This window comes from Osmerus eperlanus, chromosome 1 (genome assembly GCF_963692335.1).
Source record: "Osmerus eperlanus chromosome 1, fOsmEpe2.1, whole genome shotgun sequence".
Classification (NCBI taxonomy): domain Eukaryota; kingdom Metazoa; phylum Chordata; class Actinopteri; order Osmeriformes; family Osmeridae; genus Osmerus; species Osmerus eperlanus.
The window spans coordinates 14,751,012-14,775,459 of record NC_085018.1 but is presented as its reverse complement, the minus strand read 5'-3'; the positions used below and the strand labels follow the sequence as shown (position 1 = coordinate 14,775,459).

The following is a 24,448-nucleotide window of genomic DNA, read 5'->3' as shown; positions in this document are numbered from 1 at the left end:
AGTACTTTTGATTGTGTAGTGCGATTGCGTCACAGTTTCTAGACCGGTTACGTGCGCGCAGCTGATCAGTCTGTATTTGCCAGGAAAAGATGGCAGCGTCCGTGTGCCGAGTTGGGAGTACTGTGGGTAAAGCCCTCGCCAAAGCACGCAGCGTGAGTAATCAGACACACATTTAAGGTGTTTAGATTATAACATAGTGTGGGAAAAGAGATGTTCAGTCCGATTAAAAAAAATCGAAACTTGGTTATAACCATCGAATAACAAGGCCCTTCATTAGCCGCACTAGCCACCTAACGTTAGCACAGCTAGCTAGAGAGATTGAGGCATGTAGGACTCGCTAGCTCGCTAGCTCGCTAACATTACGCAAGGTCAACTGTCAGAAGAGGCATAACGTCTTAAAATCAGAGTCTGATCTTTGCTCATACAGTTTTGCTTACGTTTGCTAAGGACTTGTTCAGTATTGTGTTCGTTTACAGATACTTTAGTAAGGTCATTCTGATGAGAACTGATAGATTTTCTGAGACGTCCTCGTTTGCCCTCCCTGCTTTTATATCCCTGCTTAGCAAGTTGGCTAGCCAGTGTTAGTAAGACAGTGCTAACGGTGACTGACCTAGTCAGAAAGTATATCATTGTAGTTTTTCGTAGAATCTTTCAATCCTCGAAGGCAAACTCTTTTAACGAGGTTTTTCCTAATTCTTCTGACAATAACTTGTTACTATTAGTAGTTGAAGGAGATGTGGCATCTAGCCACCTAATAATAACGATTTGGCTTATCAATATTAGAAGTGTAAGAAATCAACTACGGTGTGTATGACAAATAGTTATAGCTAACATACATGTATTACATGAGTGTTGTATTACATAGCAACCTGGTTATGTACAATTATATTGTTATCAGTAACAATATAATTAACAATATCAGTAACAATAATTCTGGTAACCTTCTAATTCCGTACCCGCTAGCCCGTGTTGCTGTCTCTGCGTCGTGGTCAGGCTACAGTGTCGTATGCCCAGACCCTGCTGGGGGCCCCTGAGACCCAGCTCACTGCCCTGGACAATGGCTTGAGGATTGCCTCAGAGGATTCTGGACATGCCACATGCACTGTAAGAGCCTCTGAGAAACTGCTTTCAGAACACAATGGCATTTGATGTCAAGAATTCATACATGCATTCTTGTTTTTTCTACTGTAGGACATCAGAATGTTCACTTAATTCACTGTGTAGACTTGGATGCCACTAGGTCACGTACTGAGCACCTCCTCCTCTTTTAGGTTGGCCTGTGGATTAGCTGTGGTAGTCGCTACGAGTCAGAGAGGACCAATGGAGCAGGGTTCTTCCTGGAGCACCTGGCTTTCAAGGTAAGCTACGCTTTACACTGTTCAGTGTGCTTTGAGGCTCATTAACTTTTATGTCAACACTGTTCTATATACCCAGACTTGATCCTTACACCTTGTTGTTGTTCTTCTTCTCCTCCTCCAGGGGACAAAGAAGCACCCCCAGACAGCCCTGGAGCAGCAGGTAGAGTCGATGGGCGCTCACCTGAGCGCATACACCTCCCGCGAGCACACTGCATATTACATGAAGACCATGGCAAAGGATCTGCCCAAAGGTGAGCTGAACAGCATATAGGCTGTGTGTGTGTGTGTGTGTGTGTGTGTGTGCGCGTGCCCGCCCGCGTGTGTGTAACTGTCTCGTCTCTCCCGGTCAGCGGTGGAGCTGCTGTCTGAAGTGGTGCAGAGCAGTGCCCTGAGTGAGGCTGACATCGAGCAGCAGAGAGGCGTGATGTTGAGAGAGCTGGAGGAGGTGGAGGGCAGTCTGCAGGACGTGTGTATGGACCTGCTGTACGCCACGGCCTTCCAGGGCACCCCCATGGGGCAGAGTGTGCTGGGGCCCTCTCATAACGCCAGGTACACACCAACATGCACGAGCGCTTCATCCGGAGCCTGAACACCAACGCACTATTACCATTTCGTACCAGTGTTTGTCTGTATCAAAATCTGTCTCTCTCCCTCAGGACCTTGACTCGCCAGGACCTGGTTGAGTACATCAGCAGCCACTACAAGGCCCCCCGCATGGTGCTGGCTGCGGCTGGAGGTAGGCCTCCGAGATGCTGCTCTGTTGGGGCTTTGTGTTGGTAGACTGTGGAGGGTTCGCCCCACCCGTGTGTTTCGATGAGTCGTCGTTATGGTTTGATACTGAATCATGGAATTCGAACCCGCCTGTATGTGCAGGGGTGAGCCACGAGGAGCTAGTTGGGCTGGCCAAACAACACTTCAGTGGAGTGTCCTTTGAGTACGAGGACGACGCCGTCCCCGTGCTGTCCCCTTGTCGGTTCACCGGCAGCGAGGTGAGAACAACGGTCTCTCTGTACGTGGTGTGCGCGCGTGCAAGCGTGTCTGCACAGGCCATCCAAATCTGGTTCCCCATGTCCCTACAGATCCGTATGCGCGACGACGCTATGCCGCTAGCACACGTAGCCATCGCTGTAGAGGGCGCCAATGCCGCCAGCCCCGACATCGTGCCTCTTATGCTGGGCAACTCCATCATCGGCAGCTATGACATCACCTTTGGAGGAGGAAAGGTGAGCTTTGTGACTCCTTTTCCCCCTCCTTAGTATATATCAGTTAAAATGTCAGATCACTATATATATATATATATATATTCTCTAAATCATATTGTGTGTGTGCAGCACCTGAGCAGTCGACTGGCTCGTTGTGCGGTGGAGGACAATCTGTGTCACAGCTTCCAGGCTTTCCACTCCTCGTACAGCGACACTGGCCTGATGGGCATCTACTTTGTGGCGGATAAACACAACATCGACGACATGGTGCTGTACGCCCTGAACGCGTGGTGAGTGATGTCATAACAGGCGCCAGGCCGGCTGCAAACCTCAACTCTGCGGTGTGCCGCGCTGGTCTCTGAGCAGTCTCCGTCTCTCTCTGCAGGATGAACCTGTGCACCACAGTGACGGAGAGCGACGTCGCCAGAGCCAAGAACGCCCTCAAGGCCAGCCTGGTGGGACAGCTCAATGGTAAGACCCCCCCCCCCTGCTGTGTTGTCTTTCTCACACAGACACACACGCACGCCAACAGGTTCTAACACGTGGTGCTCTCCTGCGCAGGCACGACGCCCGTGTGTGATGACATCGGCCGGCACGTCCTGAACTACGGCCGCCGCATCCCCCTGGCCGAGTGGGACGCACGCATTGACGTGAGTCCCTCGACGCCGCTCCGACACGCCCCCGTGCCTCGCGCACGCTCGCCATCCCTCCCCTCTGCCTGCCTACCCTTACACTTGTCCCTGTGTGTCTTCTCCCCAGGCTGTGACGCCCAAGATCGTGCGTGACGTCTGCTCCAAATACATCTACGATAAGTGTCCCGCTGTGTCTGCTGTCGGTGAGTTACTGGACATTTCCTCTTTTTTTTTTTCTTTCTTGTTCCTATTTTATCAAGGCTATGACTCTGTGTTCTGACCTGTCCATCTCCCTCCCTCCATGACACAGGCCCCATTGAGCAGCTTACCGACTACAACAGAGTGCGCAGTGGCATGTACTGGCTCCGGTTTTAAGACGTCCCACCACGGCCCCCCTCCTGTGTGCGTTGTCAGCTCTTCCTCCCCTCTTCACTCCTTTCTCACTGCGAACATGAAGACCCGAGAACGGCCTCGGTTCATCAACACGGACAGCCCTCCGTTCTCGCCCTCCTCCTCCGTCTCTTCATCGTTCCCGCCTCCCTTTCTCTCCCGCGGAGGGAGGGAGGCCCTGGGTGCATGTGTTCGTGGTGTCTCGGTTCACTGTAAAGACATGCTTATTCATCAATTACCTCTCGAGAAAGATTGTAATACACGGATTCCTGGTGTTATTAAGGAGCATTTGAACATACTTCATACTGTTTTGGGAAGGAGGAGAGAAGGGATCTTCTGAATACATTGTGATATACCTAGAGTTAAATCAGGCCACTGTGTACAACCTGTCATTGTGGAGCAGAAGTATTTATGAATTGCTGTAACGTTTTGTTTCTGGCCTCTATTGTACATAACAGAAGCTCTCATTCCGATGAATAAAATACTGTTCAACATCTTTGTGGCAGGCTCTGGTTTTTCTAGTCTACTCATCAACAATGCCCATAGGAGAAGCAGTTGTGCACTTGAGTAACTGATTATTGGTTGAAGACGTACATCTGCTCCAGTAAGGCCTGATGTTGTTCTGTACTGATTCATTCCAGCCACACAGGGGACATGATGGTGCTCTCTTGTTCTCACCTGAAAAAAGGCAATATCCTGTCAACACACAGTCACTCAAATGTTCCTCAAGTTCAACGCCTCCCTCGAAGTATTATTCTCCCTTTGTTCTTTCATGAGTTAACTCTTATTGCGTCCACTCTCCACATCTTACTTTCCTGTCGGGTCTGGGATCCCAAGACTCCCTCCACATACCAATGTCAGAACTGCATACAAAGAGTTGCAGATCAGTTTTGCATCTATACCTTTACCTAAATAAACATCTGGTATTTACATTTGTAGATGTTTATTTGCTGATATCAAGAATAAATCACACTGCAAAATGTCAGACAACATTCTGTGCTGGAGTGTGCCTGAATTAATATCTCCAGAAATGAATGTCAACTTGAGGGTACAGTGTGGCATGCCCACTTACTTTCCATGGACAACTCGCATCTTATCCTCCACTGATCCACCGAAGGACTGATCTTAATCATACATGGCAACATGTGTGACATAAAGCACATTGGAGTTCGTAGTGTATTTATGAAACAGACCTTGAACTGCAACCCAATAGCTGCAAGATGAGACATGCCTATTTACCTCTGAGTCACCCCCTCGATGGCGTCACACTGGATCTACAACACTGGGACTGCTGGTGGTATTCTATTCCAGGCTGTTCCACCTATGAGTACAGCCAGTGACCCCCCCCCCCACCCCTTCTCTCCTGCCTGAGCAGTGCTGCTGATAAAAAGGCTGTAGGATGGGAATGTGACCCCATGCTGTGTGTTCAAACTGAAGAGGTCACCCAGGCAGATCCTCCTCTGAATAGCCCCAGGATCAGGTCCTTCTGTCCAGGCAGCAGATGTTGGTCTTCTGTTATCATTAGCCAGATGAGGATAATGTCTTGATGGACCAAGCTGGAGGTGACTCAGCAAACGAGAACCTTGTCTTCCTCTCTCTCCTCTTCGCAGGGGACACAGCCTCTCCCTCTTTTCTCTCGTCCGCTGGGTTTTCGCCCCAGTTGATCCTTTTCGCCACGTATCTCCTCTATTATTTTGAGACCGCAACGCACTTTTTTTTTTTTACCTAATTTTAAGTGGAATTTAGGATGTGTGTTTTAAATATCTGTATATAGGTTTTAACCAGTAAATCAGGCACTGGATGTTGTTGCTCAGCATGGTCACTGATGGACTGATTAACCCAGTTATAAAGAAACCAGATGTAACCAGATCTCCCAAAATGTAATGATGGACATGGTGACAGAGTCTCACTATTGATTGGATTTACAGGCACAGACGGAACCTGTTGGACTGTTCTGTGAAAGATGAATCCCACTTGTTCTGTCAGCAATCACAAAAAAGAAAGATCTCAACTGTTTCAAAAGATTATATACTGTATATATATATATATATACTGTAACATGTGCAAAATGTGATAACCCTATGTGATAACCCTATACATAAACAAGCACCATGCATTGATCAGGCCTAGATAAAGCATACTTTCAGTAATGATGTTGGGAGTTGGCATGAGGTTCAGGGTGGTGAACGGATATTATGACCAATATAGAAAGGCCAAAATATTACAATTAACACTGTCTTTGTTATTTTTAGACAAAGAAGGTGATAGCAATGACAAGAAAGGAAATGACACAAGATGAGAGGGGAAGGAAAAGGATGGAGAGATGCAAAAGATAAACAGGGTGGAGGGGATCGTTGGGGGGGGAGGGGAAATGTGACGGTGCAGTGGGATGAGGATGAAAGAGAGGCGAGTCTTGGATAACGAGAGAGAAGTCAAGTTGAACAGTTGTCCGTATAGGTGTGATTGTGGTCGTTCTTCTACCGGGAGTTCAGAACCTGAAAGACAGAGAGACGATCAGTGGAGGACAGACAACAAACACTTCAACAGAACCTTGCTTCAGAGAAGAGAACTCAAGAGACTTTCTGTTACTTTTCCACTCCAGAGCCGTGACATTGGGTAAGTCCTTGGCATTTAGACTATTTTATTAGGCTTTACCAAACTGGTATACAATTTAAAACTCAATTTACTCAGTGGTCAGCACAACAACCCATGAATAGCTGAGGGTAAAATAGTATTTTTAATATCTATAGAATTTTGAACAATATTGCCACCCAGTTTAATACTCGTCATTTATCTACTTAATAGACATGGGATCAGTTAAGCACAAGGAAGATCATTAAACAATGTTTCAAAGTTTACGCATGAGTTGGACCCACTGACATGCAAATACAGTGAGCAGTTATTTCTGACGGCAATTACGTTCCAAGGAGAAAAAGCTTTAATGATGTGAATACAGTGCATGGCAACACAATCTACAGTACTGTATTGGTGACAAATAAAAGAGGCAAATCTGTATATATACATGGTCTGTATTTTCAAGTATTTTCTCTCCTCCCTAGACCAAGAGTGCTGACCATGCAGGGCATGCGTTTGTGTTTAGCCTTGGCTTTGCTGCTTCCCTGGTGCATCCAGTGCCAGAGAAGAGGCTCTGCCAGTGCCGATTTGGGCGAGGACACAGAGACGGACCTAGTGGCTGTTGACGTCCTAAACCACAGCGGTGTCCTGCGCACCCTGTTCCCCCCAGAGTACCATCCAACCCTCCGGCAAGTCAGAGCTCCACGCCCGGCGTCCCAGATCCCCAAGAGAGCCCAGCAGGGGTCCCGCTTTGCTCTGTCTCTCGATGTCCCCACCAGCATCCTCAGTGTCCTCATAGACCTGGCCAAGAACCAAGACATGAGAGCCAAGGCAGCAGCAAATGCAGAATTGATGGCCCGCATTGGCAAGAGAAAATGAGGACAAAGGGGGGTAAAGACCAGGAAGGATCAGTCTCCTTCCATGGGGAAGGATCCCGGACCAGGCTGTGGTAAATGTGCTAGGATGGCAGCAGGCTGGCTGTAAAAGGCATATCCGAATCTTTACTGAGTCTTGATTAACTTTAGATCCTCAATGTTTTATATTTTCTATTGCATAATTATCACCTCATTCCAAAAACCTTCCACAGATTGCCTCTTGGAAATGGCAAAGAATGATGAAGAATGAAATGGCAAACCTTGACAATTGTCACTGAGAATGAAGCTGGTCTTTTGTCTCTGATACAGTGAATTAAAATAATCAATAGCAAATTAATATTAAAGAGACATATTTAAAGTATATGTATTGTGTTTGTTGAGTGTATTAAATTGGAAGGTTCCAAAATAAAATATAATAGTGTAAATCTGTTTTGCGATTGCTGTTTTCGTTGTGGTCTGACGTCAAATGCACTTATTAATTACAAGCATCAGCAAACAATAAAACACAAATGAATGGGCCTAAGCCAAATCATCCTGCGTCAGTCACAGCAGGTTATCTTTGATGATGGGACACAAGGGATGGAGAGGAAATTGACCTCAAACACAAACAGAGCCCCCCTGATACCGATCTATGTTTATTTATGCCTGATCCATAGTCAAAAAGATATGTTTCAATCTACAATCCAAGTTATTTCATGTCTAAGTTATTCAGATGACACAGTTGAAACGTATAGGCCTATCCCCTCATATAGCCTCCACGTTGCCTTTCGTCATAGCCTACATCCTCATTGTAGAACATACTTTGTGTATAATTACTTGAATAATTACAAGCTGATATTTGACGTCAAAATGAGTCACTGGACCCTGAGGTATTCAGCAATTGTCTTGAACGGAACTGGCAGTTTATTACTGTGGCCCTACCACTGTTTACTCTGACAGAAGCGTTCCAAGATTCACAAGATCGGTAGTGTATTAAGCAGCAGCTTATTGTTCATGACCATTGCCGTATGGAATAAATAACGTGCAGGCCTACCACATTGTTTGCTCAGGGAGTATAACGTGATACTGTCGCAGGAAAACTTACGAGCATACCATCGGGTATTTGCCCATGAGCTATTTGGCATATTCGTTCACCAACGATTTTGTCCACACGGTGTCAGTATTTTTACTGATGTATCTTTAATGCCCTTCCAAGTTCTGTGTTGTTCGTATGAGATCACACCTATGGTTCAAACGTTGGAGAACTACTTAAGCCACGATAAAGCTATTTAGCTTGTCATTAGGCTTAATTCAGTGCAGGCGTTTAAGATGTTTGTCGTAGCAGATGGCAATGTAATGTGTTCAATTAGGCAAAGAAAGTAAACGACTGAAGTTGGCACGCTGATGGTGAATATGATGGGCTACAACTATGAAGTGCATATGAAAAAAACTGCGCCTATTTTAGATAATAGCCTACAACGTTTTTAATAATTTGGGGAAACTTTATACTATCACTTCACACACACACCCTTGTATGTTGTTTGCATTACGGTTCTGACGGGAACCAAGGCAAATCTTTGTGTACAAACATGTGCGTCTAGGCCTATGCGTATGTTCGTCTAGGATGTTGACACAGTTACCTATTTTTGAATACCGCGTTTGTGTGCATTTTTCTTATGAGCATGTTCGTGGAAAGAAAGGAAATGTACTAGAGTTGCTGCATGGGATCTTGTAAGAGCTAATAAACAGACAAGTTTGTGAAATAATTGGCAGCAAATCAACAAATTGCGAAAGCAACAAGCTGTTTCTCACCACCATAGATGATTTTATGGTGTGTGAGAGAGAGAGAGACATGTAGGCCATATGTTGTCACACTGATGTAGTGATTTGATGTAGTGATTTGATGTAGTGTTTTGTACAATCATGTTTTTATTTAGGGTAGATTGTATAACATGGATGGTGTGACGCAGTCAAAGGGACAAGGAACTACCTCATGTTGGCCTATTCGTATCAGCCTAAATGACGTGTTTAAAACTCAAGATAATGCCAGACTACATTTGGACTTTGACATCAGATATGTACAATATTGCCAGGACATGAGAGCCAAGAGTATTAACTGGACCATCATTAATGTACTTCCTATTTTTATTTTACCATAGTATGTGGATTAAGGGTTAAATTGACTGTCCTAAATTTAGGGGTCCATCCATTCTGCTCACAGATGAACAAATTGGCATTAATTAATGTTCTATCTTAAATGCTGAAATTTTATAAATTGAGTGATAAACAGCATTTTAGGGGAGGAGAAGTGGGTGGGACACAGAGAGAATTGCTCAATATAAAAGCTGACTGTGCAACTGGCAGATTTGTTAGAACAAAGGTGAATGTGACGCAAGAAGCAGAAGGAGCTAAAGAGAGAAGACTGACGCTTGAGTTAAGAGAGGTGGAGACGATACCAGAAGAAGCTGTGTAAGCGTAGAGAGAGAAATCTTACTTACTGACGGTAACTTGATAGACTATAGCAACTTCTTTTGCTGGGTTGTGAGATGAACTTCTTTTCCTCATCAGAAATGTATTTGATGGTTGACTCATGACTTCCAGCACGTCTGTTTTAATGGGAGCACGGCATCTCCTGCTGGTAATTTGAAGCAGAACACCTTTAAGATTAACCTGTGTTCTTTCTGAATCAGCAGGTCCAGAGAGAACGTACGGATCATGACGTTGAATTATGCCATGAAGTCCTTCAGCCTTCTGTCGCCGACTTCTCTTTCTAAGTAAGACTTAGGGAGGGGGAACCTCCCGCTAGGAACACTTAAGGAATAATTGGCACAAGTCTTGACTGTGACCTTGGAAATAGATCAGCACTACAGTTGGTCATCTTGGATTTGCTATTAAGTTCTTTATTCCATCTCTTATAAGGAATGTGTTTATTTTACTGTCCAGACAATCAGCAGAGTTTGAGTAGATGTGTGTTTGTGTCCGTACGGCAGGCGTGTGACAGACGGTGTCTCTGCAAGTGCTTCCATGACCCAGCAACTCCTGACGGTCAGGACTGCTCCGTCCAAACCTTTTCGGGTCACCATTTTTGACCGCAGTGTGAAGAAAGGCATCATGGCAGAGAGTCTACAAGACCTCATCAACAAGGTGAGGTTCTGAGGGAAGGTGGAGAACAGTGTGTCAATGTCAGGCAGTACATGGGTAACAGTGAGATTAAATGGAATGGAAGAATAGAGAGTGAGGAAGGGGATATGCTGTAGCTGGTTTCATAAATATTTTCACATCTATCATTTGTGACGTCATATATTCACAACGGGATACAATGTGACTCAGACAGACCAATGAAGGACTGGAGATTAAAAGCATGGGTGATTCAGAGCTTTGCAAAGAGAACATAGGTTTTTTCCATGAAAGCTTTTTGTACTGTAGGATGAACTCATTGTCGTACAGATGCTGATTCACTTGTTTTTCTTTCACGTGCTGTGACGCTATTGCACCTTTCACACACTACTTTTAGAAACTCTCGATCTTTAATTAATTTTTAGAATTTTCAAATAAGAGACCTTTCAGGAACTTCTTATCAAAGAAAGGCACATTGAAGTGTGAACATACTGGCACCAATTACAACTTGATATATATATATTTGTTTTTACTTCTGAGTTGTGATTTAAGTAGGAAAGGGACCTCTGAGACAATGACTGGAGATGGCTGTACATGTTCTCCCTGTTGATGTTCTTCCTGCTGACATGTTGCTTGTCTCTCCACCAGGCCAGGGACTCTCTGCAGGTGTCCTGTGACGGCATCCTGGTGCTGGAGGAGGATGGCACCGGGGTCGACACGGAGGACTTCTTCCTGACCCTGCCCAACAATGCTGCCCTCATGCTCCTGAACAAGGGCCAGAAGTGGACTCCTTCACAGGTTGGAAATGCCTCATACATACTACTGTCGACTCACTTCACTAGGATGCCCAGCATGTCATCAGTCAGTAAGCCTGGAGGAGAGGCCACATTAGCATGTTCAGTATCCGCTCTGCACGAGGCTTGGTCAATGTCCGTGGTCCTTCTGCTGTGGTGGCAATATGAAATTACTTTGTGGGGAAGTTTATATTTCATAAACTGAATTCAATATTCAGGAAATGTGACGAGAAAGAGAAATGCAAAATCCCTGGAATTAATTTGTAGAATTAATATAAATGTGTTGTTATTAAGGCTGACCAATACAACTGGCCTGATATGGAATAAGTCTGAAAGCAAATGGAAATCAAATGGCAAAACTCACTCAGGGGCAAAATGACGATTAAACAAAGGTCCCGTTACATTGGAATTAGTTTATTTCCATATTCATTTAATTGTGTTATGATTGGCTGCTACCTGAATGCCACCGCTCTGTGTCTGTTCTGCTCGCTTCATGCTGAGCCTGTCTCATTAACATAAGTCATTTCCTCTCTGGTTGTCAGCCTGATGTTTAAGATGCATTCATCTCTATTCTAATGCACTCTGTGTTACTTGCAGATGACTGAACCCCCTTGGGGTTCTGTTCCACTTTGTCAGAATAAGTCTGAACACTTAAGGGGATTATTTTAGAACTTCTATTTGAAATTATATACTCCATCATTGTGTTTATAGTAGCCTTTGAGCCTGACCATTCTGACCATTTGACTGTCAGTGTTCCAGCAGACTCCAGCACCGAAAAGATGTGGCTCGAGTGACCTTTGATCTGTACAAGAACAACCCGAAAGATTTCATTGGCTGTATGAATGTGAAGGCCACACTGTATGGAGTGTACACAGTGTCCTACGACGTCCGCTGCTATGCTGCCAAGACTATGTTCAAGTGAGTAAATGGTGTGTGTGTGTGTGTGGGGGGGGGGTTTACTGTTTGGGAAATAAAGGTACAAGAGGTCAGATCTCCAATAGGTTGGGATGATTTTTTGGGGGTGGGTTTTGTTTTTTCTTCTTGTATGTTATTATTTTACAACTCTCTTCATTTTTTTTTTTTTACTGCTGCATGAGCACTGTATTTGTACCGTATGGCTGCATTTGCATGTTATGGCTCTGTCTGTTTGGTTACTATGTATTTGGTCTGGTGGTCCATCTACACGGCAGGTATTCGTCTGTGTCTGACCAACATTGTTTGTCCTGGTGTTAACAGGGAGATGCTCAGGTGGACCTTGTTCTCCATGCAGACCACAGGCCACCTCCTGCTGGGCTCTTCCTTCTACATCGAGCAGATGCTGGATGAAGAGGAGCAGGCAGAGAAGGGACTGGCACTGCCTAAGAGCAGCAGGATCAAGAAGCTGCAGTGTGCTCTGATGGGCAAGACGGCCCAGTGACACCAGATGCGGAGGTAGTCATGCATGGTCTGGACCCTGGAAAATGTCACCTGTTGCATCATTTGAATGATGTCACGTGCACTAGTCGGTGGTGAATGATGTGCCTAGAATGTATGTAGTCCGTCCTTGTGGAAAACGGGAAAGACTGCAATTTACTGCTGTCGTTTAACTAGCTTTGTTACACTTCCTGTTTATCAGAATGGCAAACAATGCACAAACCTTTTCTCTGAATGCACCTTTCTATTGCTGTGGCTACTGCTGCTGTGGCTACTACTGCTGCTGGTATGGCTTGTATTATATACTGCACAAAACTGTTCTTTTTTTATTTATACGCTGAAAAAAATAAATGATATGGATCACTGCAGCATTTTTCATTTGTCGCAAGTACAACTAACTCACAGGGCTCAATGGTTAGTTTAAAGGAAGGGGTCATTTGTCATTGTCGTCTGGTCATCTCACAGCTCTGTTATAGTGTTGTGCCCTGTCCTGTCCTGCCAGCTGCAGCGTTTTAAGGTGGGGGGGGGGGGGGGGGGGGGGTGGAAGGCAGGACAGGCTAACAGCTGTTGGGAGTAAAGTGGCAATGGATGACGGGAAGAGAGCCATTACACTAAAAGGAGAGGGTCATGATTTTGCCAGCAACATCAGCAGGTCCACTCCCCAGTTTTTAAGGAAAAGTGGCTGGGAAAAAAGGGTGTCATTAACAGAAATGATATAGGTTCCGTTTGGTCGTTCTGTCAAACACTTGAGTGGTCAGTAAGTGTGCTTTCAGACGCATGGGTATGAGTCGGGACAGCAGATTGGTTCAGATGGTACACATACCCTGGCACTACACATACCATGGCACTACACATGCTGCCTCCTGAACTGGGTCTCATTAGCCTCATTTCAAAATGATGCGAGGGTATATCAGATCCAATGTCACATGGTTTCATCTTTCCATCCTATCCACTCCAAGACGTTTTCACAATCTTCTTCTCATGGACCATAACACAACTCTTTCAGCAAGTACACACAGACCAATTTCAATGATATTCAGAATGTAGTCTCTAACAGTTGAATCTGAGGAGAGTTCAGTGTTTACCTTTTACCCATTCCATTCGTGTTACACAGTTGTATGGAATAACAATTTAATGCATCTGCTTATCTTGATATTGGAGGGAAGTTGAGGAATTCCATCTTAATGAAGGATACATTTACATCTTTCAAGACATCTTTGAAACAGGCAAGCCACCTATTTGTATATGCTAAAGCGCAGTGTTGTGCATGAACGAGTTCAAAAGAACGCGTTCATTGAACACGTTAATTTTTTATGAGAACGATGAACTGAACGCAACTTAATGACAAATAATGAATTTGAACGGTGAACACGTTCATATTATCTGAGGTCTAGCTAAAACGTTACGGAATGTTTTCCTTCTCCTGAGGAGAGACGCTGTCTAATTCGAATGCTTCCACCATCGTCGCTCAGTGCCCGTAACATTTTCGCTATGTAGCTAGCCTAACCTAAACCAACTAACTCGACTTCGCACTACGTTAGCCTACCAATGATTCATCGCACACACGTAGACCAAACAAGCAACTTTACGTATTCCAAGACAACAGCTCTCCGTCTCATAAAAATGGCAAGTGAAAGCAGAGACGCAGACTCAGCGACTACATCTGATCGATGCACCTTATTATTTATTGCGGGATTTTTACACACAGTAAACACACACCTTAAAACTATTAAATGAAAAAAAGCATTTAAATGGTGAACTATGAACGTGAACGATTCATATTTACTTGTATGAACTGAACTTTGGACTAGTTCATGAGAGGTATGAACGTGCACAACACTGCTAAAGCGTAATCCTTGTAGACTGGCATGGGAGGCGAGAGACGCTCGCATTTGAATACCCAGCTACAGTCCGTTGAACATGTGGTTAACTCTGATCATCAACACCCGCACATGCATACGCACTGTTTTTCATGGTGAAAAAAAACCTCGCTCTAGGTAGTCGTCTGCACCACAGAGGGATGGCTGCCCTTCATCGGCATAGGGAAGGAACCTATGAGTAAAAAGTGAAATTTGAGTTCAATAGTGGATTGTGCGGCAATATTTGTGGTATTACTTACTAGCGACAGACAGAATGTGTCACCTGTTAAATAATGTAGCGGAATATCCTGGACCGGTGGGGTACTGGCACATACAGGTAAGCATGTGCACTTTTGACATAACACTGAATTTGATTTTAAACCATTCAATAATTGATTAACCTGTTATCTTATATTCCACCTGTTTACCCATTGATGTTTTAATCTTGGACCTTACAATTACAACAGTTAAAAAAAAAAGAAAAAAAAGAATTAAACCGACATCTAAAACCGTATACCTATCCTGTGCTCTTCTCTTAGAAGGAAAACAAAATTCCCTCTAAATTTGTTGAGAGTTTAGGGACATTGTTGAACAGCTCATTTATTGATCTACAATGTTTTTTCAAGGAAACGTGAAACGAATATATTGCAACTGAATTTATGATTTGTTAAATTAATTATTGTTTTACGACCGTGTAACTATTGCAGATGCAGTTTTTCTTCTGCGTTATTCGCCTGCATACATTGTGGAGGCAGTATCGATTTACTGTAGTAGAGGGTACGGATTGAAACCAGGCTTTATGGTAGGAGTTGATGTTTGACACTTAAAGGCTTGGAGGCTGTGTGTTTCTCCCACGCTCCTGTGGGAACTCCACTGTGGTTGTCTTACTGGGAAAACATTTCCCTATGCATATCATGGAGATATATAACAGGCTTTCCATAGTGCCTATGTAAAAAACGGATCAAAACAAAACCATAAGTTTCCTACTTATTAAACAGAACTACTAATACAACAAAATAATACAATAACAATATTTTCAACTCTTCAAAAAATGAACTAAATGTGATCTCCTTTACCCCTTTATGCCTGTATACTGGTGTGGAGTGGTTTGATTGTGAATGTCCAGTAAACGTCTTGACAGGAGACACAGTCAGGACTCCAGGGAGGTTTCTACAGAGACAGCCCCTTCCACTATCTATCTCCCTGCAGCCAGCAGGCCAATTTGATTAATTGTCTACTAATTACATCCTTCAGAAGATAAAGTAACCTTGTTGTTTTAGACAAGTAGTGCTCTGTGTTTGTCCTTCCTCCCACGCAAACACATGAGCACACACAAACAAACGCTGCATGTGCTCCAGCACATACACTCATATGTAGACCCCTGCCTTTCTTGCATTGCGCCTTTCAGCCTCCACTAGCTCTGTTTTTCCATCACTGTCTATTTCAGGTCTATATTGCAGTAAAAGCCCAACTATAAATTATTCAAGCAATGGGACAAAACAAAATCTGTCTGTGGACGAATGGTGATATCTCTCGAACATACAAAACAGTATAGCTGACTACTATCCTGCTGTGAGGACAGCTTACTTAAAGGATATTTGTCTTTCAAATTCAGGGATAAAAAATATACTTTTGGGGGGGTTTCTGCTGGCATTAATGGATGTCACAACATTATTTTCATGTCATTCAGTCCTCACTCCGATAACTACTTTAAACATACCCAGCTTCTAGATGATTGTTGTAATGCGTGTATACAACGTTTTCAAGATACTTTAAATTCTTACTGATCTTAGGCATTGATTGACCATCCTCCTATCTTCCTGCTCTCTCTGTTCACCTGCCTTTAGCCCATTATTTTCTCAATGTTTCATGCCTTTGTACATTTCCAAATAGACCTGCATGTCTGACTGCTGCTTATTAGCATTACAGAATGAGCAAATATATTTATGACCTGGAAAGTAATGAAAATTGGATTTCTTTGCATTAATAAAAAGAATGGGTCAGAAGCACAGAATGAGAGGATGTAAAAAAATTCTACACAAATTGTCAATAATCCAATCAGGATAGAGCACATCCGTGACCCTCAATTCACCCTGTTGTGAAATCGTTTTGGTGAAGGTCAGACAAGCACGGCTAGAACATTTACATTCTGATGGAATGAGAATACAGTTCCTATCAGTGTGTGTGTGGGTGTGTGTGTGTGTTTAGAACTGTGTTAAATATGGGCAGGGACCTGTGACATTGTGTTCCAGCAAGGGCACGGTTATGGTACATGAACTCAAGTAGTGTTCTGCTGCGGTCTCAGAGGAGTATCATACTCTAAGAGAGGGAGTTACTGCTCTCACCATGTGACAGAGTTTCTGCTAGATGTATTCATATTTCGGTTAAGGTCCCATTATAAGACTGGTCCACCTTTTGTCATCTGTTATTGATTGTTGTTTGGGTAGTGGTTGACAAGTAAAAACACTGCTGACCTTCACACACCACCTACCTCCCCAGATCACTGTCGATCTGTATTATTTATTAATAGCATTTTATCTTCCATTTGATTTTTTACTTTCAACGGTAGTCTCAGAGCAACAGAGTCTCAAGTCAACTCCATAGTTCACGTATCTGAGAACACATATTTCTCGTAGACTGGACCAAATCTGCTGGTGTAATGTTAAGTACAGGTATGACGAAACACCAGTCTAGCACGGATGAAGTTGTCCACCAGGGCACAACCCCTTTTTACTCTCGCTGTGTCATCCGTCTCCACTCATCTAATCTTGACAACCTGTTACATCAGGCTGTCACAAGGGACACCAGGAGTCCGCTCCATTGACATCGGATGGAAACAGCTGACTGTGTTGAAAGTCCCCCCCCCCTTCTCCATCTTACAACCATGCAGTGTTCAGTGATTCCATCCCCCCTTTCTTCAGCAAGCTGAAGGCCAGTCAAGCGTAGCAGACTGGATGCTACGCTTGCATCTGGGGTCCAGCAGTTGAGTAGTATGTGGGGGAGGAAGGGATGGAGTGGTGGACGTGTTGTTCAAACCGCAGCATAGGCAGAAAATCATCCATGATCCAGAAAATCATCCATGTGTGTGCATCCACACACATCCATCGTACTGTAGTGACCGGTCACCTCCGCCACAATTCTGAGCTGCTTGCACAGCACATTCTCTGCACTCTCGGCTGGAAACAGCTACTGTGTTTTGGGGAGAAGAAGAACATGGCAAGACGTGTAACCATTAACTTTTGATTATTGACTGTTCCTGCCTGACTACGTCTGTTATTAAGAAAGCCCACGCCTGGATCATACTCTATCTGGCCTGAGCCTCCAGACATTACAATGTAGAATAGATCAGTCTCATACTGTATATCAAGGAAGCTCAAAACATCCTAAGCCTGCCGGACCATACCTCTCCTCTCACAATGCTCATTATTCTCGTCCTCACTTCCCAGTTCCCCTTCCCTAACAACAACAGACTCAGTCCCGCAAAGTCCCACACAGCCTCTCTAGTTAAAATCCTTCAACCGTCCTTATCAGGAAGTCAGCTGTGTGACTCTACAGGTGTCTGGTTTCCAGTTGATTGGATACAACTTTAAGTTGTTTTTTTATTAATTGTTCTCAGTAATTTGTCTTTGAGATGGATGTAAGTGGCTACATACAATTATCTAAAACTCCAGGAGTCCCCTGTGAACCTTTACTTGCAGGGGACTTAATTAAGAAGTTATCTTCAGAAGAGCGTGCACCGGGGTTTCACACCCTTGCAGGAGTCGATCATTAAGACCTGAGAGTGGTAGCAAGGCAAGTCACAAATTCACTGAGGCGTCAGATGAGTATAGAGGACTAGAGCTGATTTGAAGTTTAAGATGCCAAGCTTTATCTGCAGCACTTTTGTCATTGTGTACATATTTAAACGGAGGCTTCTGAGACACCTGACTCACAGAGTACAGACAAAGCTGTGAGCCTCGTCCATTCACTATTCCATGAAGAATTATGGCCCTATTCACTGTTAAAAGCTAGTGTGGACAGGGGGGCCTGAGATTTGACACTGAGACAGTTATACTGTCCTGTAGAGAATGTGAGGAAGGACTGTGCTCTGCAAGGACGACGAGCTGCAAGGCTATGTGAAATGGAGGTCGTATTGTTTTATCTCAAGCTTTAATTTTTTCCTCAAGCCTCATTTAAATAACATTTTACATTTGTATTCATTTATCAGAAGCTTTTTATCAAAAATGACATTCAAATAGTGTATATAGAAAGTTCAGCAGAACATCAAGAAAAAGAAGTGCTTAGTTCTAATAGTATTTTGATGGTTAGAGTCAAGAAATGGTCTGTATTCATCTGCACAGTGAACAATACAACAATGACATATCAACTACAATAGTGCATAGTACAGCGCAGCAAACACAATGCAATAAGTACAACATCAAACTATTGCGTGGGTGCAGTCTCTTGCCAGACAGTGGTACAACAGAATCTCAAATACAACATATAGGGAAAGAATTACAATAAGAAATGTAGGATAACCATAGAAAAGTCTACGTTTGTTTTGGTGTTCCAACACTTTACAAAGCTTTTTAGCCAGACATGCACGCAGGGAACCATAAATCAATCATTGTGGACAACAATAAGGTTTAACCCTTGTGCTGCCTTCGGGTCACATGACCCAAAGGTTCATAACGAACCATTGTTGTGTTTACCCAATTTTACCCAATACAAAAACAAATACAAATAATTTTCTTTAACCTTCGCAATGTGGGGGGTCTGAGACAGCCCAACGGTTAAAAGAAAATGCTTCACTTTGTTTTTGTATGCGTTAAAGTTGTCGCAATACGACGGTGGGTCACAATGACTGATGGGTCAGAATGACCCGAAGATAACACAAGGGTTAAGGTATGTAAGCTTGTGTTATAAACATCTGCCAAATTAGTGCTACAGCATGCCACCCTGTATGGATCTGCCGCCACAGTTTAACCATGTTTGTTGAGTTCTCTATGTTTACGACTGGCATGATGTCTCATCCCAGTGTGAGACTCCTGCAGACATGCAGCTCTCCACTTAGAGGATATTGTGGGACACAGTAGACTCGGTAGAGAACAGGATCAGCCCTTTGGGAGCAGGGAACCATGCAGGAGGGTTGAGCAGGTGGATGTGAGACATTGGAGTGGAAAAAACACAGCCCGGTTCTTTCTCCCTGGGGAATCTTGTTTACCTGGTCCGATAAATTACCCTCCCCCTGTCTTTTCTCCTCCTTCCCTCTCTACCTTCTTACCTTGCTTATGCTTCAACCCTTCTTATAATCCAATCTAGCTCAAGACAGCCAAGCTGAAGAAACCTAGACATCCTAATGTATGTGCATGGGAAGATGTGTTTGGAAAGCATTTGATTTGACACCTCCATCTAAAGAACCATCATCTGTGGTTTGATGACCAATACGTATTTATCTCTTAAACTTCCCAAACACCTTTGAGGAATAAGCAGCCAACAGAAATGTTAAAATAAACTTGATGTACCCTATTAGTCAGAATGCTTACTGTTATAGGACCATTAACACTTTGACTGTCACCATCAGGGTGTCACACACTTTAGTACTACAACAACTGTGTCCTCATTAATCTAGACCCTTGCAGCCTGGTTGTCATGGCAACGACAACGGGAGAACGGGTCCATCACTCAACCTAACATCTTGCTTAAAGACTGATGCAGTGGTGGAAACATATCCTACGATGAAGAATATTTTCACTGGGTTTTGGGTTGATAATCTCCGGCGATGTTCGTGGCAGTAAATCTAACTAAGTGGATCTTGCAGATTTGGACAATCCATTGGCTTTTGGTTAATCATTGGACCACACTCAGCAGCCATTCTCTGATCAATGCTAAGAGTACATTGCCTTAAGTAATCCTGGTGGTTCTGTCAATAAAGCAGCTGAACACAGTCTGATGACCCCATAGCACTGCAATAAATAAATAATACGTTAATACTGTTTACTATCACATACAGAAGGCCTCAGGCCTCTCACATCCTGCTTACTCACACTGGCTAATAAATGAGTCAACTGTCTGAGCTAGAGTCTGTTCCTGACTCGTAGACACATAGACAACATGACTGTTGTCTAGGTCACTAGACAACAGTCTAGTGACTGTTTCATTTCTGTTTACTGGTGAATGACAATGAGTTTGTAGAGATTAAATTGTGTCTTTCACATACCACACAGATGCTGGTAGCAAGCTTCCTGGACAGATATTATAAACTATTTGTTTATCTGATATGTACTTAAGATTAACTGACATTGCAGGTGACAATCCCTGTGTGTTTGAATAGTTTGCTCATTACTTGTATTCATTATGTACCTCAGTACCAGACCTCAGGCAGACATTTCTTGAGATCTATATGACAGTGGCTGCAACTTTCAGACAGATGGTTAAACCCACATCTAAACCACTGATTACACCCACAGAGCTCAGATGGTAATCAAGATAATCAATATGTGACAAACGCAGGATTGGCTGTATCTCTACCATACACCTGTTACCTCTGCCATCATAGCTTACCTAAGGGAAAGAAGATTAGTTGTTTTTCTTCCCATCTTGTCTCCCTCTCTCCAGGCCTGTCACTGAGCCGTTTGACACCCTGGGGTCCCTGCCTGGCTGCACCATGGGAGCTTGTTACTACTGGCTATTCTGCTGCATATGAGGCTTGAACGATTAGCATGGAGACCGACACATACACCCCTAACCTGGCCACCACGGACTGGGCTGGCATGGTTGGGAGCATTGGGGGGATGGGAGGTGTAGAGGAGGGGGCCCATGGGTCGGCAGGCCCCTCCAGCCCAGCCTGGTACATGCCCTACCCGCTCGGCTTCCAGGTGTCCCTCACAGCCATCCTGATGCTGGAGCTGGTGCTGGGCTTCAGCAGCAATATGACCGTGCTGGTTCTCTACTCCTCCCAGTCCAACCTGGTGGACTCGGTCAGCAACATGGTGACGGTCAACTTGCATGTGTTGGACGTTGCCGTATGTGTGCTGTGTCTGCCCCTCACCCTGGTGCTGGTGCTGCTGCCGCCAGGACCCAATCTGGCCCTGCTCTGCTGCTTCCACGAGGCCTGCGTCACCTTTGCCAGCATTGCCACCGCCATCAATGTCCTGGTCATCAGTGTAGACCGCTACGACATCTCTGTGCGACCAGCCAACCGGCTGCTGACCCTACGGAGGGCAGCGCTGCTGTTGGCTGCTGTCTGGGCCACCTCTCTGGCTGTTTTCTTCATCCCTTTCCTGGAGGTGGAGTTTTTCTCTGGTGCTGGGACGAAGAGTGGCCAGCTCAGTCATTCATCCTCCCCCCCAACCCCCTCCTCTCTGACGCCAGTTTGGCAAAACCGAACCCTGCTGTGTGTAGGAGGGCAGGGCTACCACACAGGCCTGAGCATGTACTACCACCTCTTGCTGCAGGTGCCCATCTTCTTCACCACAGTGGTGGCCATGCTGTTCACGTACTCACGCATCCTGCGGGCCTTGAACATCCGCATAGGCTCCCAATGGAAGAAGGTTCATCGCTTTAGGGGCCCCTCCTGCGGAGGGCGCCATAAGAAACCGAAGAAAAAGACAGGGCTTGGAGTGGAAGAGGCCGGAGAACAGTGTGCAGACAACACCAAGCACCTCACACACCCTCCCCTCATCCCGTCACCCACCCTCACTGCCACCTCCCCCCCAGTCCTGTCCACCGCCCCCATGGTTAAATCAGAAAGTGCTGCCACCCCTGTACCCATCACTGTTGGTGTCCAAGCATCTGTGTCAGCCATCATTGCCCTGCGACGGGCGGTGCGGCGCCACCGCGACCGTCGTGAGCGCCAGCGGAGGGTGTTCCGGATGTCTTTCCTCATCATCGTCACCTTCCTGGGCTGCTGGGCACCTCTGTCCCTGACCAACGTGCTGATCCTGTGCCTGGGCCCAAGCGACGCCCTGGTCAGCCTACGCCTCTGGTTCCTGGCCCTGGCTTACGGCACCACTGTCTCCCACCCTCTGCTCTACGCCTTCACCAGGCAGAAGCTGCGCCTCGCTCTTCGAGCCAAGGTGAAGAAGAGGGTGGTGTCCCTGCTCCAAGTGGACCCCTCGCCAGGGAGCACCGTCATACACAACTCCTGGGTAGAGCCGAGGAAGGGAGGGAGGAAGGTTCGACTGATGGGCAATGATGCCGCTGACCGCTGCCTGGCAGAGGCCTTGTAAGACCAGCACCAATTTGGCATGTATGGTTCATTGCCAATAGCCACACACCAATGCAAGTCACATACTGTATGTTACTCATGGGACTTCAAGCCCTTGTTGTGGGGGTATTGTGCACGGTTCAGTTCCAGCTCTGGTCACTGGCAAAACGAAAAGTGATGATATATTTAAAAGTGCTTTATCAAATATATAGGAATCCCCCAATTAAGTGGTATAAACTGGTTGGATGTCTTTCTCCTAATAATTTTCTTAATTATGCCTCTAATATTGACACATCAAAACTACACATCAATTTGTACAAATGTGTTGAAATACTAAGTCTCTGTTTACAATCAGAGTAAAACAAATATAAATGTTTTCATTGCACTCACGAAGGTGCTTACATAACTGCTCCAAATGAGTGTATGTTACTGTAAGCTAGAAAATGATCTGAATGCCGCCCACTCAAGCTCTTGAAGGCAGCTTCCAGGACTACACAAACACATGGGCATATATGAATACTCACATCCTTTACTTATGCCTTAATCCTGTAGAATGATTCATGCTAATTGTGTTATTTATTTGCCATTTTAGAAACCCATACGTGTTGTTTTTTTTAACACATTATCAGACAATATTTGTAACCATAGAAAATAATGTCTGTATCTGTTAACTATTCTTCAACAGCAACTGTGCTGTTGAGAGAGACAGAGAGAAATGTGACAGTAGGAAAGTAAAAAGAAGTCATTTGTTTCTTGATACAAACATTTGGTAATGTAGTCCACACAGCTATGAATGAAAGTGGCTGAATTTGTAATTATGTAAATGTTTATGTCAGTGAGATATTGAGTAGCCATGGCAGCATTGCCTTGTCCAGCTTCATACTGGGTTATAGTTGAGAAGTATGTCGCTATATGTGAGACCATCAGTCTTGAATTTCCCTACAATTTATTCAACCGCTCAAGTCTTGACAAGTAGGGTTTACACAATGATCTGTGACACAGGCAGAAGAGTCTATTATTAGTAATGCAGTGTTGAAATTGTTCAAGAAATTGTTACACAGTTTTGTGCTACTAACACACATGCTCATTGCTCAGGTTAAGTGAGTTTATTAAGAGTTCTTAAATAAAATCTGGTGTATTTTAATTCTATACGTTCTGTTCTGTATAGTGTTTGCACAGTGCGCACACATAATTATTACATATTAATGTAAATGGTGTTCTATCTATATACTGAATATACTGTAAGTAGAATATCAATAAATTACTTTTGAGTTCTTGTCTTTTCTGTGGTTTTGCTATTTTTGAGTCCTGCTCGTCCATGCATGTTGTAGTATTTGGGTCTTTTGAAATGTGAACACTGATGAGAGCTTTGCTGAACTACAAATTTTCTGTGGAGATGTGGTCCCTTCCTTGCAAGTATGGAAGCCATGAAATGGCTTGAAAGCTAATTATCACAAGGACAACAATGTTTGGGACACACATAAACATACAGAGAATTGGCAAATGTGCCAGAGCAGATAAAACATCCGCTCCTCTGTTTTAGTTTTTATAAACAACTTGTACAGTCTACTATAATTCAAACGTAATGCTACTGTAATGTCTCATAAGTACCTCCTTTGCTAGTTCATCTAGTAGGAGATTAATATACATATATATATATATATAGCTAAGAATAAAAATAATATCTAGCCATTATTCTATGATTAGGCCTACTGCTTTGACTGTAGGATGCACTGTAGGACGATGCCCTTTAATCTATTTGTTGTGCGCCCTGTGAAGTGTATCATCCAGAGAGTGTTTGTGTGTGTTCCTGTTTGTGTTTTATGCAATATTTTGGCTTGGCCTATAGTTTAAGGATTTCACAACTCTGAAAGTGCTCTGTTGCATCTAACAGGCGCTGAAGTGTTAGGCTTCCGAACAAAAAACTAAAATGACTCGTTGTGGCAGACACAATTTTAAGATAATATGCTCTCAGACTGTATGCTTTCAATGAAACTTATGATACTGAAGCCAACACATTCTGTAGGTTATTGTGGACAATTCCTTAGCTTCTGTGACTGCAGCTGA

At 44.2% G+C, this 24,448-nt stretch overlaps 4 protein-coding genes and 2 long non-coding RNA genes across 11 annotated transcripts; 4 read left to right on the top strand and 2 right to left on the bottom strand.

Annotated features, from left to right (window-relative positions):
• Window position 1: 1 nt before the first annotated feature.
• On the top strand, window positions 2-4,076 carry LOC134021419 (cytochrome b-c1 complex subunit 1, mitochondrial). Its single transcript, XM_062462222.1, has 13 exons — window positions 2-152; window positions 964-1,104; window positions 1,272-1,358; window positions 1,480-1,609; window positions 1,709-1,907; window positions 2,015-2,094; window positions 2,232-2,347; window positions 2,438-2,581; window positions 2,690-2,850; window positions 2,946-3,031; window positions 3,122-3,210; window positions 3,320-3,395; window positions 3,503-4,076. The coding sequence occupies exons 1-13, from the start codon at window positions 90-92 to the stop codon at window positions 3,565-3,567; spliced, it is 1,437 nt and encodes a 478-aa protein (XP_062318206.1). The 5' UTR covers window positions 2-89; the 3' UTR covers window positions 3,568-4,076.
• Window positions 4,077-5,993: 1,917 nt separating this feature from the next.
• Window positions 5,994-7,444, top strand: LOC134021398 (urocortin-2-like). Its single transcript, XM_062462185.1, has 2 exons — window positions 5,994-6,198; window positions 6,642-7,444. Exon 2 carries the CDS (start codon window positions 6,658-6,660, stop codon window positions 7,033-7,035), a length of 378 nt encoding a protein of 125 aa, XP_062318169.1. The 5' UTR covers window positions 5,994-6,198; window positions 6,642-6,657; the 3' UTR covers window positions 7,036-7,444.
• On the bottom strand, window positions 6,635-8,251 carry LOC134021412 (uncharacterized). The gene is made up of 3 exons (XR_009930510.1): window positions 8,116-8,251; window positions 7,056-7,134; window positions 6,635-6,957 (listed from the first exon to the last, which is right to left on the bottom strand). It is a non-coding gene; the product is annotated as an uncharacterized LOC134021412 (long non-coding RNA).
• Window positions 8,252-9,114: 863 nt separating this feature from the next.
• cidec (cell death inducing DFFA like effector c) lies at window positions 9,115-12,702 on the top strand. Of its 4 annotated transcripts, XM_062462172.1 has the most exons (7): window positions 9,115-9,142; window positions 9,375-9,479; window positions 9,701-9,784; window positions 10,001-10,154; window positions 10,776-10,925; window positions 11,673-11,839; window positions 12,158-12,702. In XM_062462172.1, the coding sequence occupies exons 3-7, from the start codon at window positions 9,726-9,728 to the stop codon at window positions 12,336-12,338; spliced, it is 711 nt and encodes a 236-aa protein (XP_062318156.1). In that variant the 5' UTR covers window positions 9,115-9,142; window positions 9,375-9,479; window positions 9,701-9,725; the 3' UTR covers window positions 12,339-12,702. The 4 variants fall into 4 exon arrangements, with proteins under 4 accessions (XP_062318156.1, XP_062318127.1, XP_062318145.1 ...); XM_062462143.1 differs by lacking the exon at window positions 9,115-9,142 and having other exon boundaries at window positions 9,373-9,479; window positions 9,704-9,784; XM_062462161.1 differs by lacking the exon at window positions 9,115-9,142 and having other exon boundaries at window positions 9,381-9,513; window positions 9,704-9,784.
• Window positions 12,703-12,826: 124 nt separating this feature from the next.
• LOC134021405 (uncharacterized) lies at window positions 12,827-14,740 on the bottom strand. 3 transcript variants are annotated; one of them, XR_009930508.1, is made up of 5 exons: window positions 14,477-14,740; window positions 14,299-14,386; window positions 13,420-13,514; window positions 13,175-13,312; window positions 12,827-13,016 (listed from the first exon to the last, which is right to left on the bottom strand). It is a non-coding gene; the product is annotated as an uncharacterized LOC134021405 (long non-coding RNA). The 3 variants fall into 3 exon arrangements; XR_009930507.1 differs by lacking the exon at window positions 14,477-14,740 and having other exon boundaries at window positions 14,299-14,454; XR_009930506.1 differs by lacking the exons at window positions 14,299-14,386; window positions 14,477-14,740 and adding an exon at window positions 14,121-14,238.
• On the top strand, window positions 14,083-23,666 carry LOC134021379 (G-protein coupled receptor 22-like). The gene is made up of 2 exons (XM_062462130.1): window positions 14,083-14,530; window positions 20,791-23,666. The coding sequence occupies exon 2, from the start codon at window positions 20,895-20,897 to the stop codon at window positions 22,401-22,403; it is 1,509 nt and encodes a 502-aa protein (XP_062318114.1). The 5' UTR covers window positions 14,083-14,530; window positions 20,791-20,894; the 3' UTR covers window positions 22,404-23,666.
• Window positions 23,667-24,448: the final 782 nt, after the last annotated feature.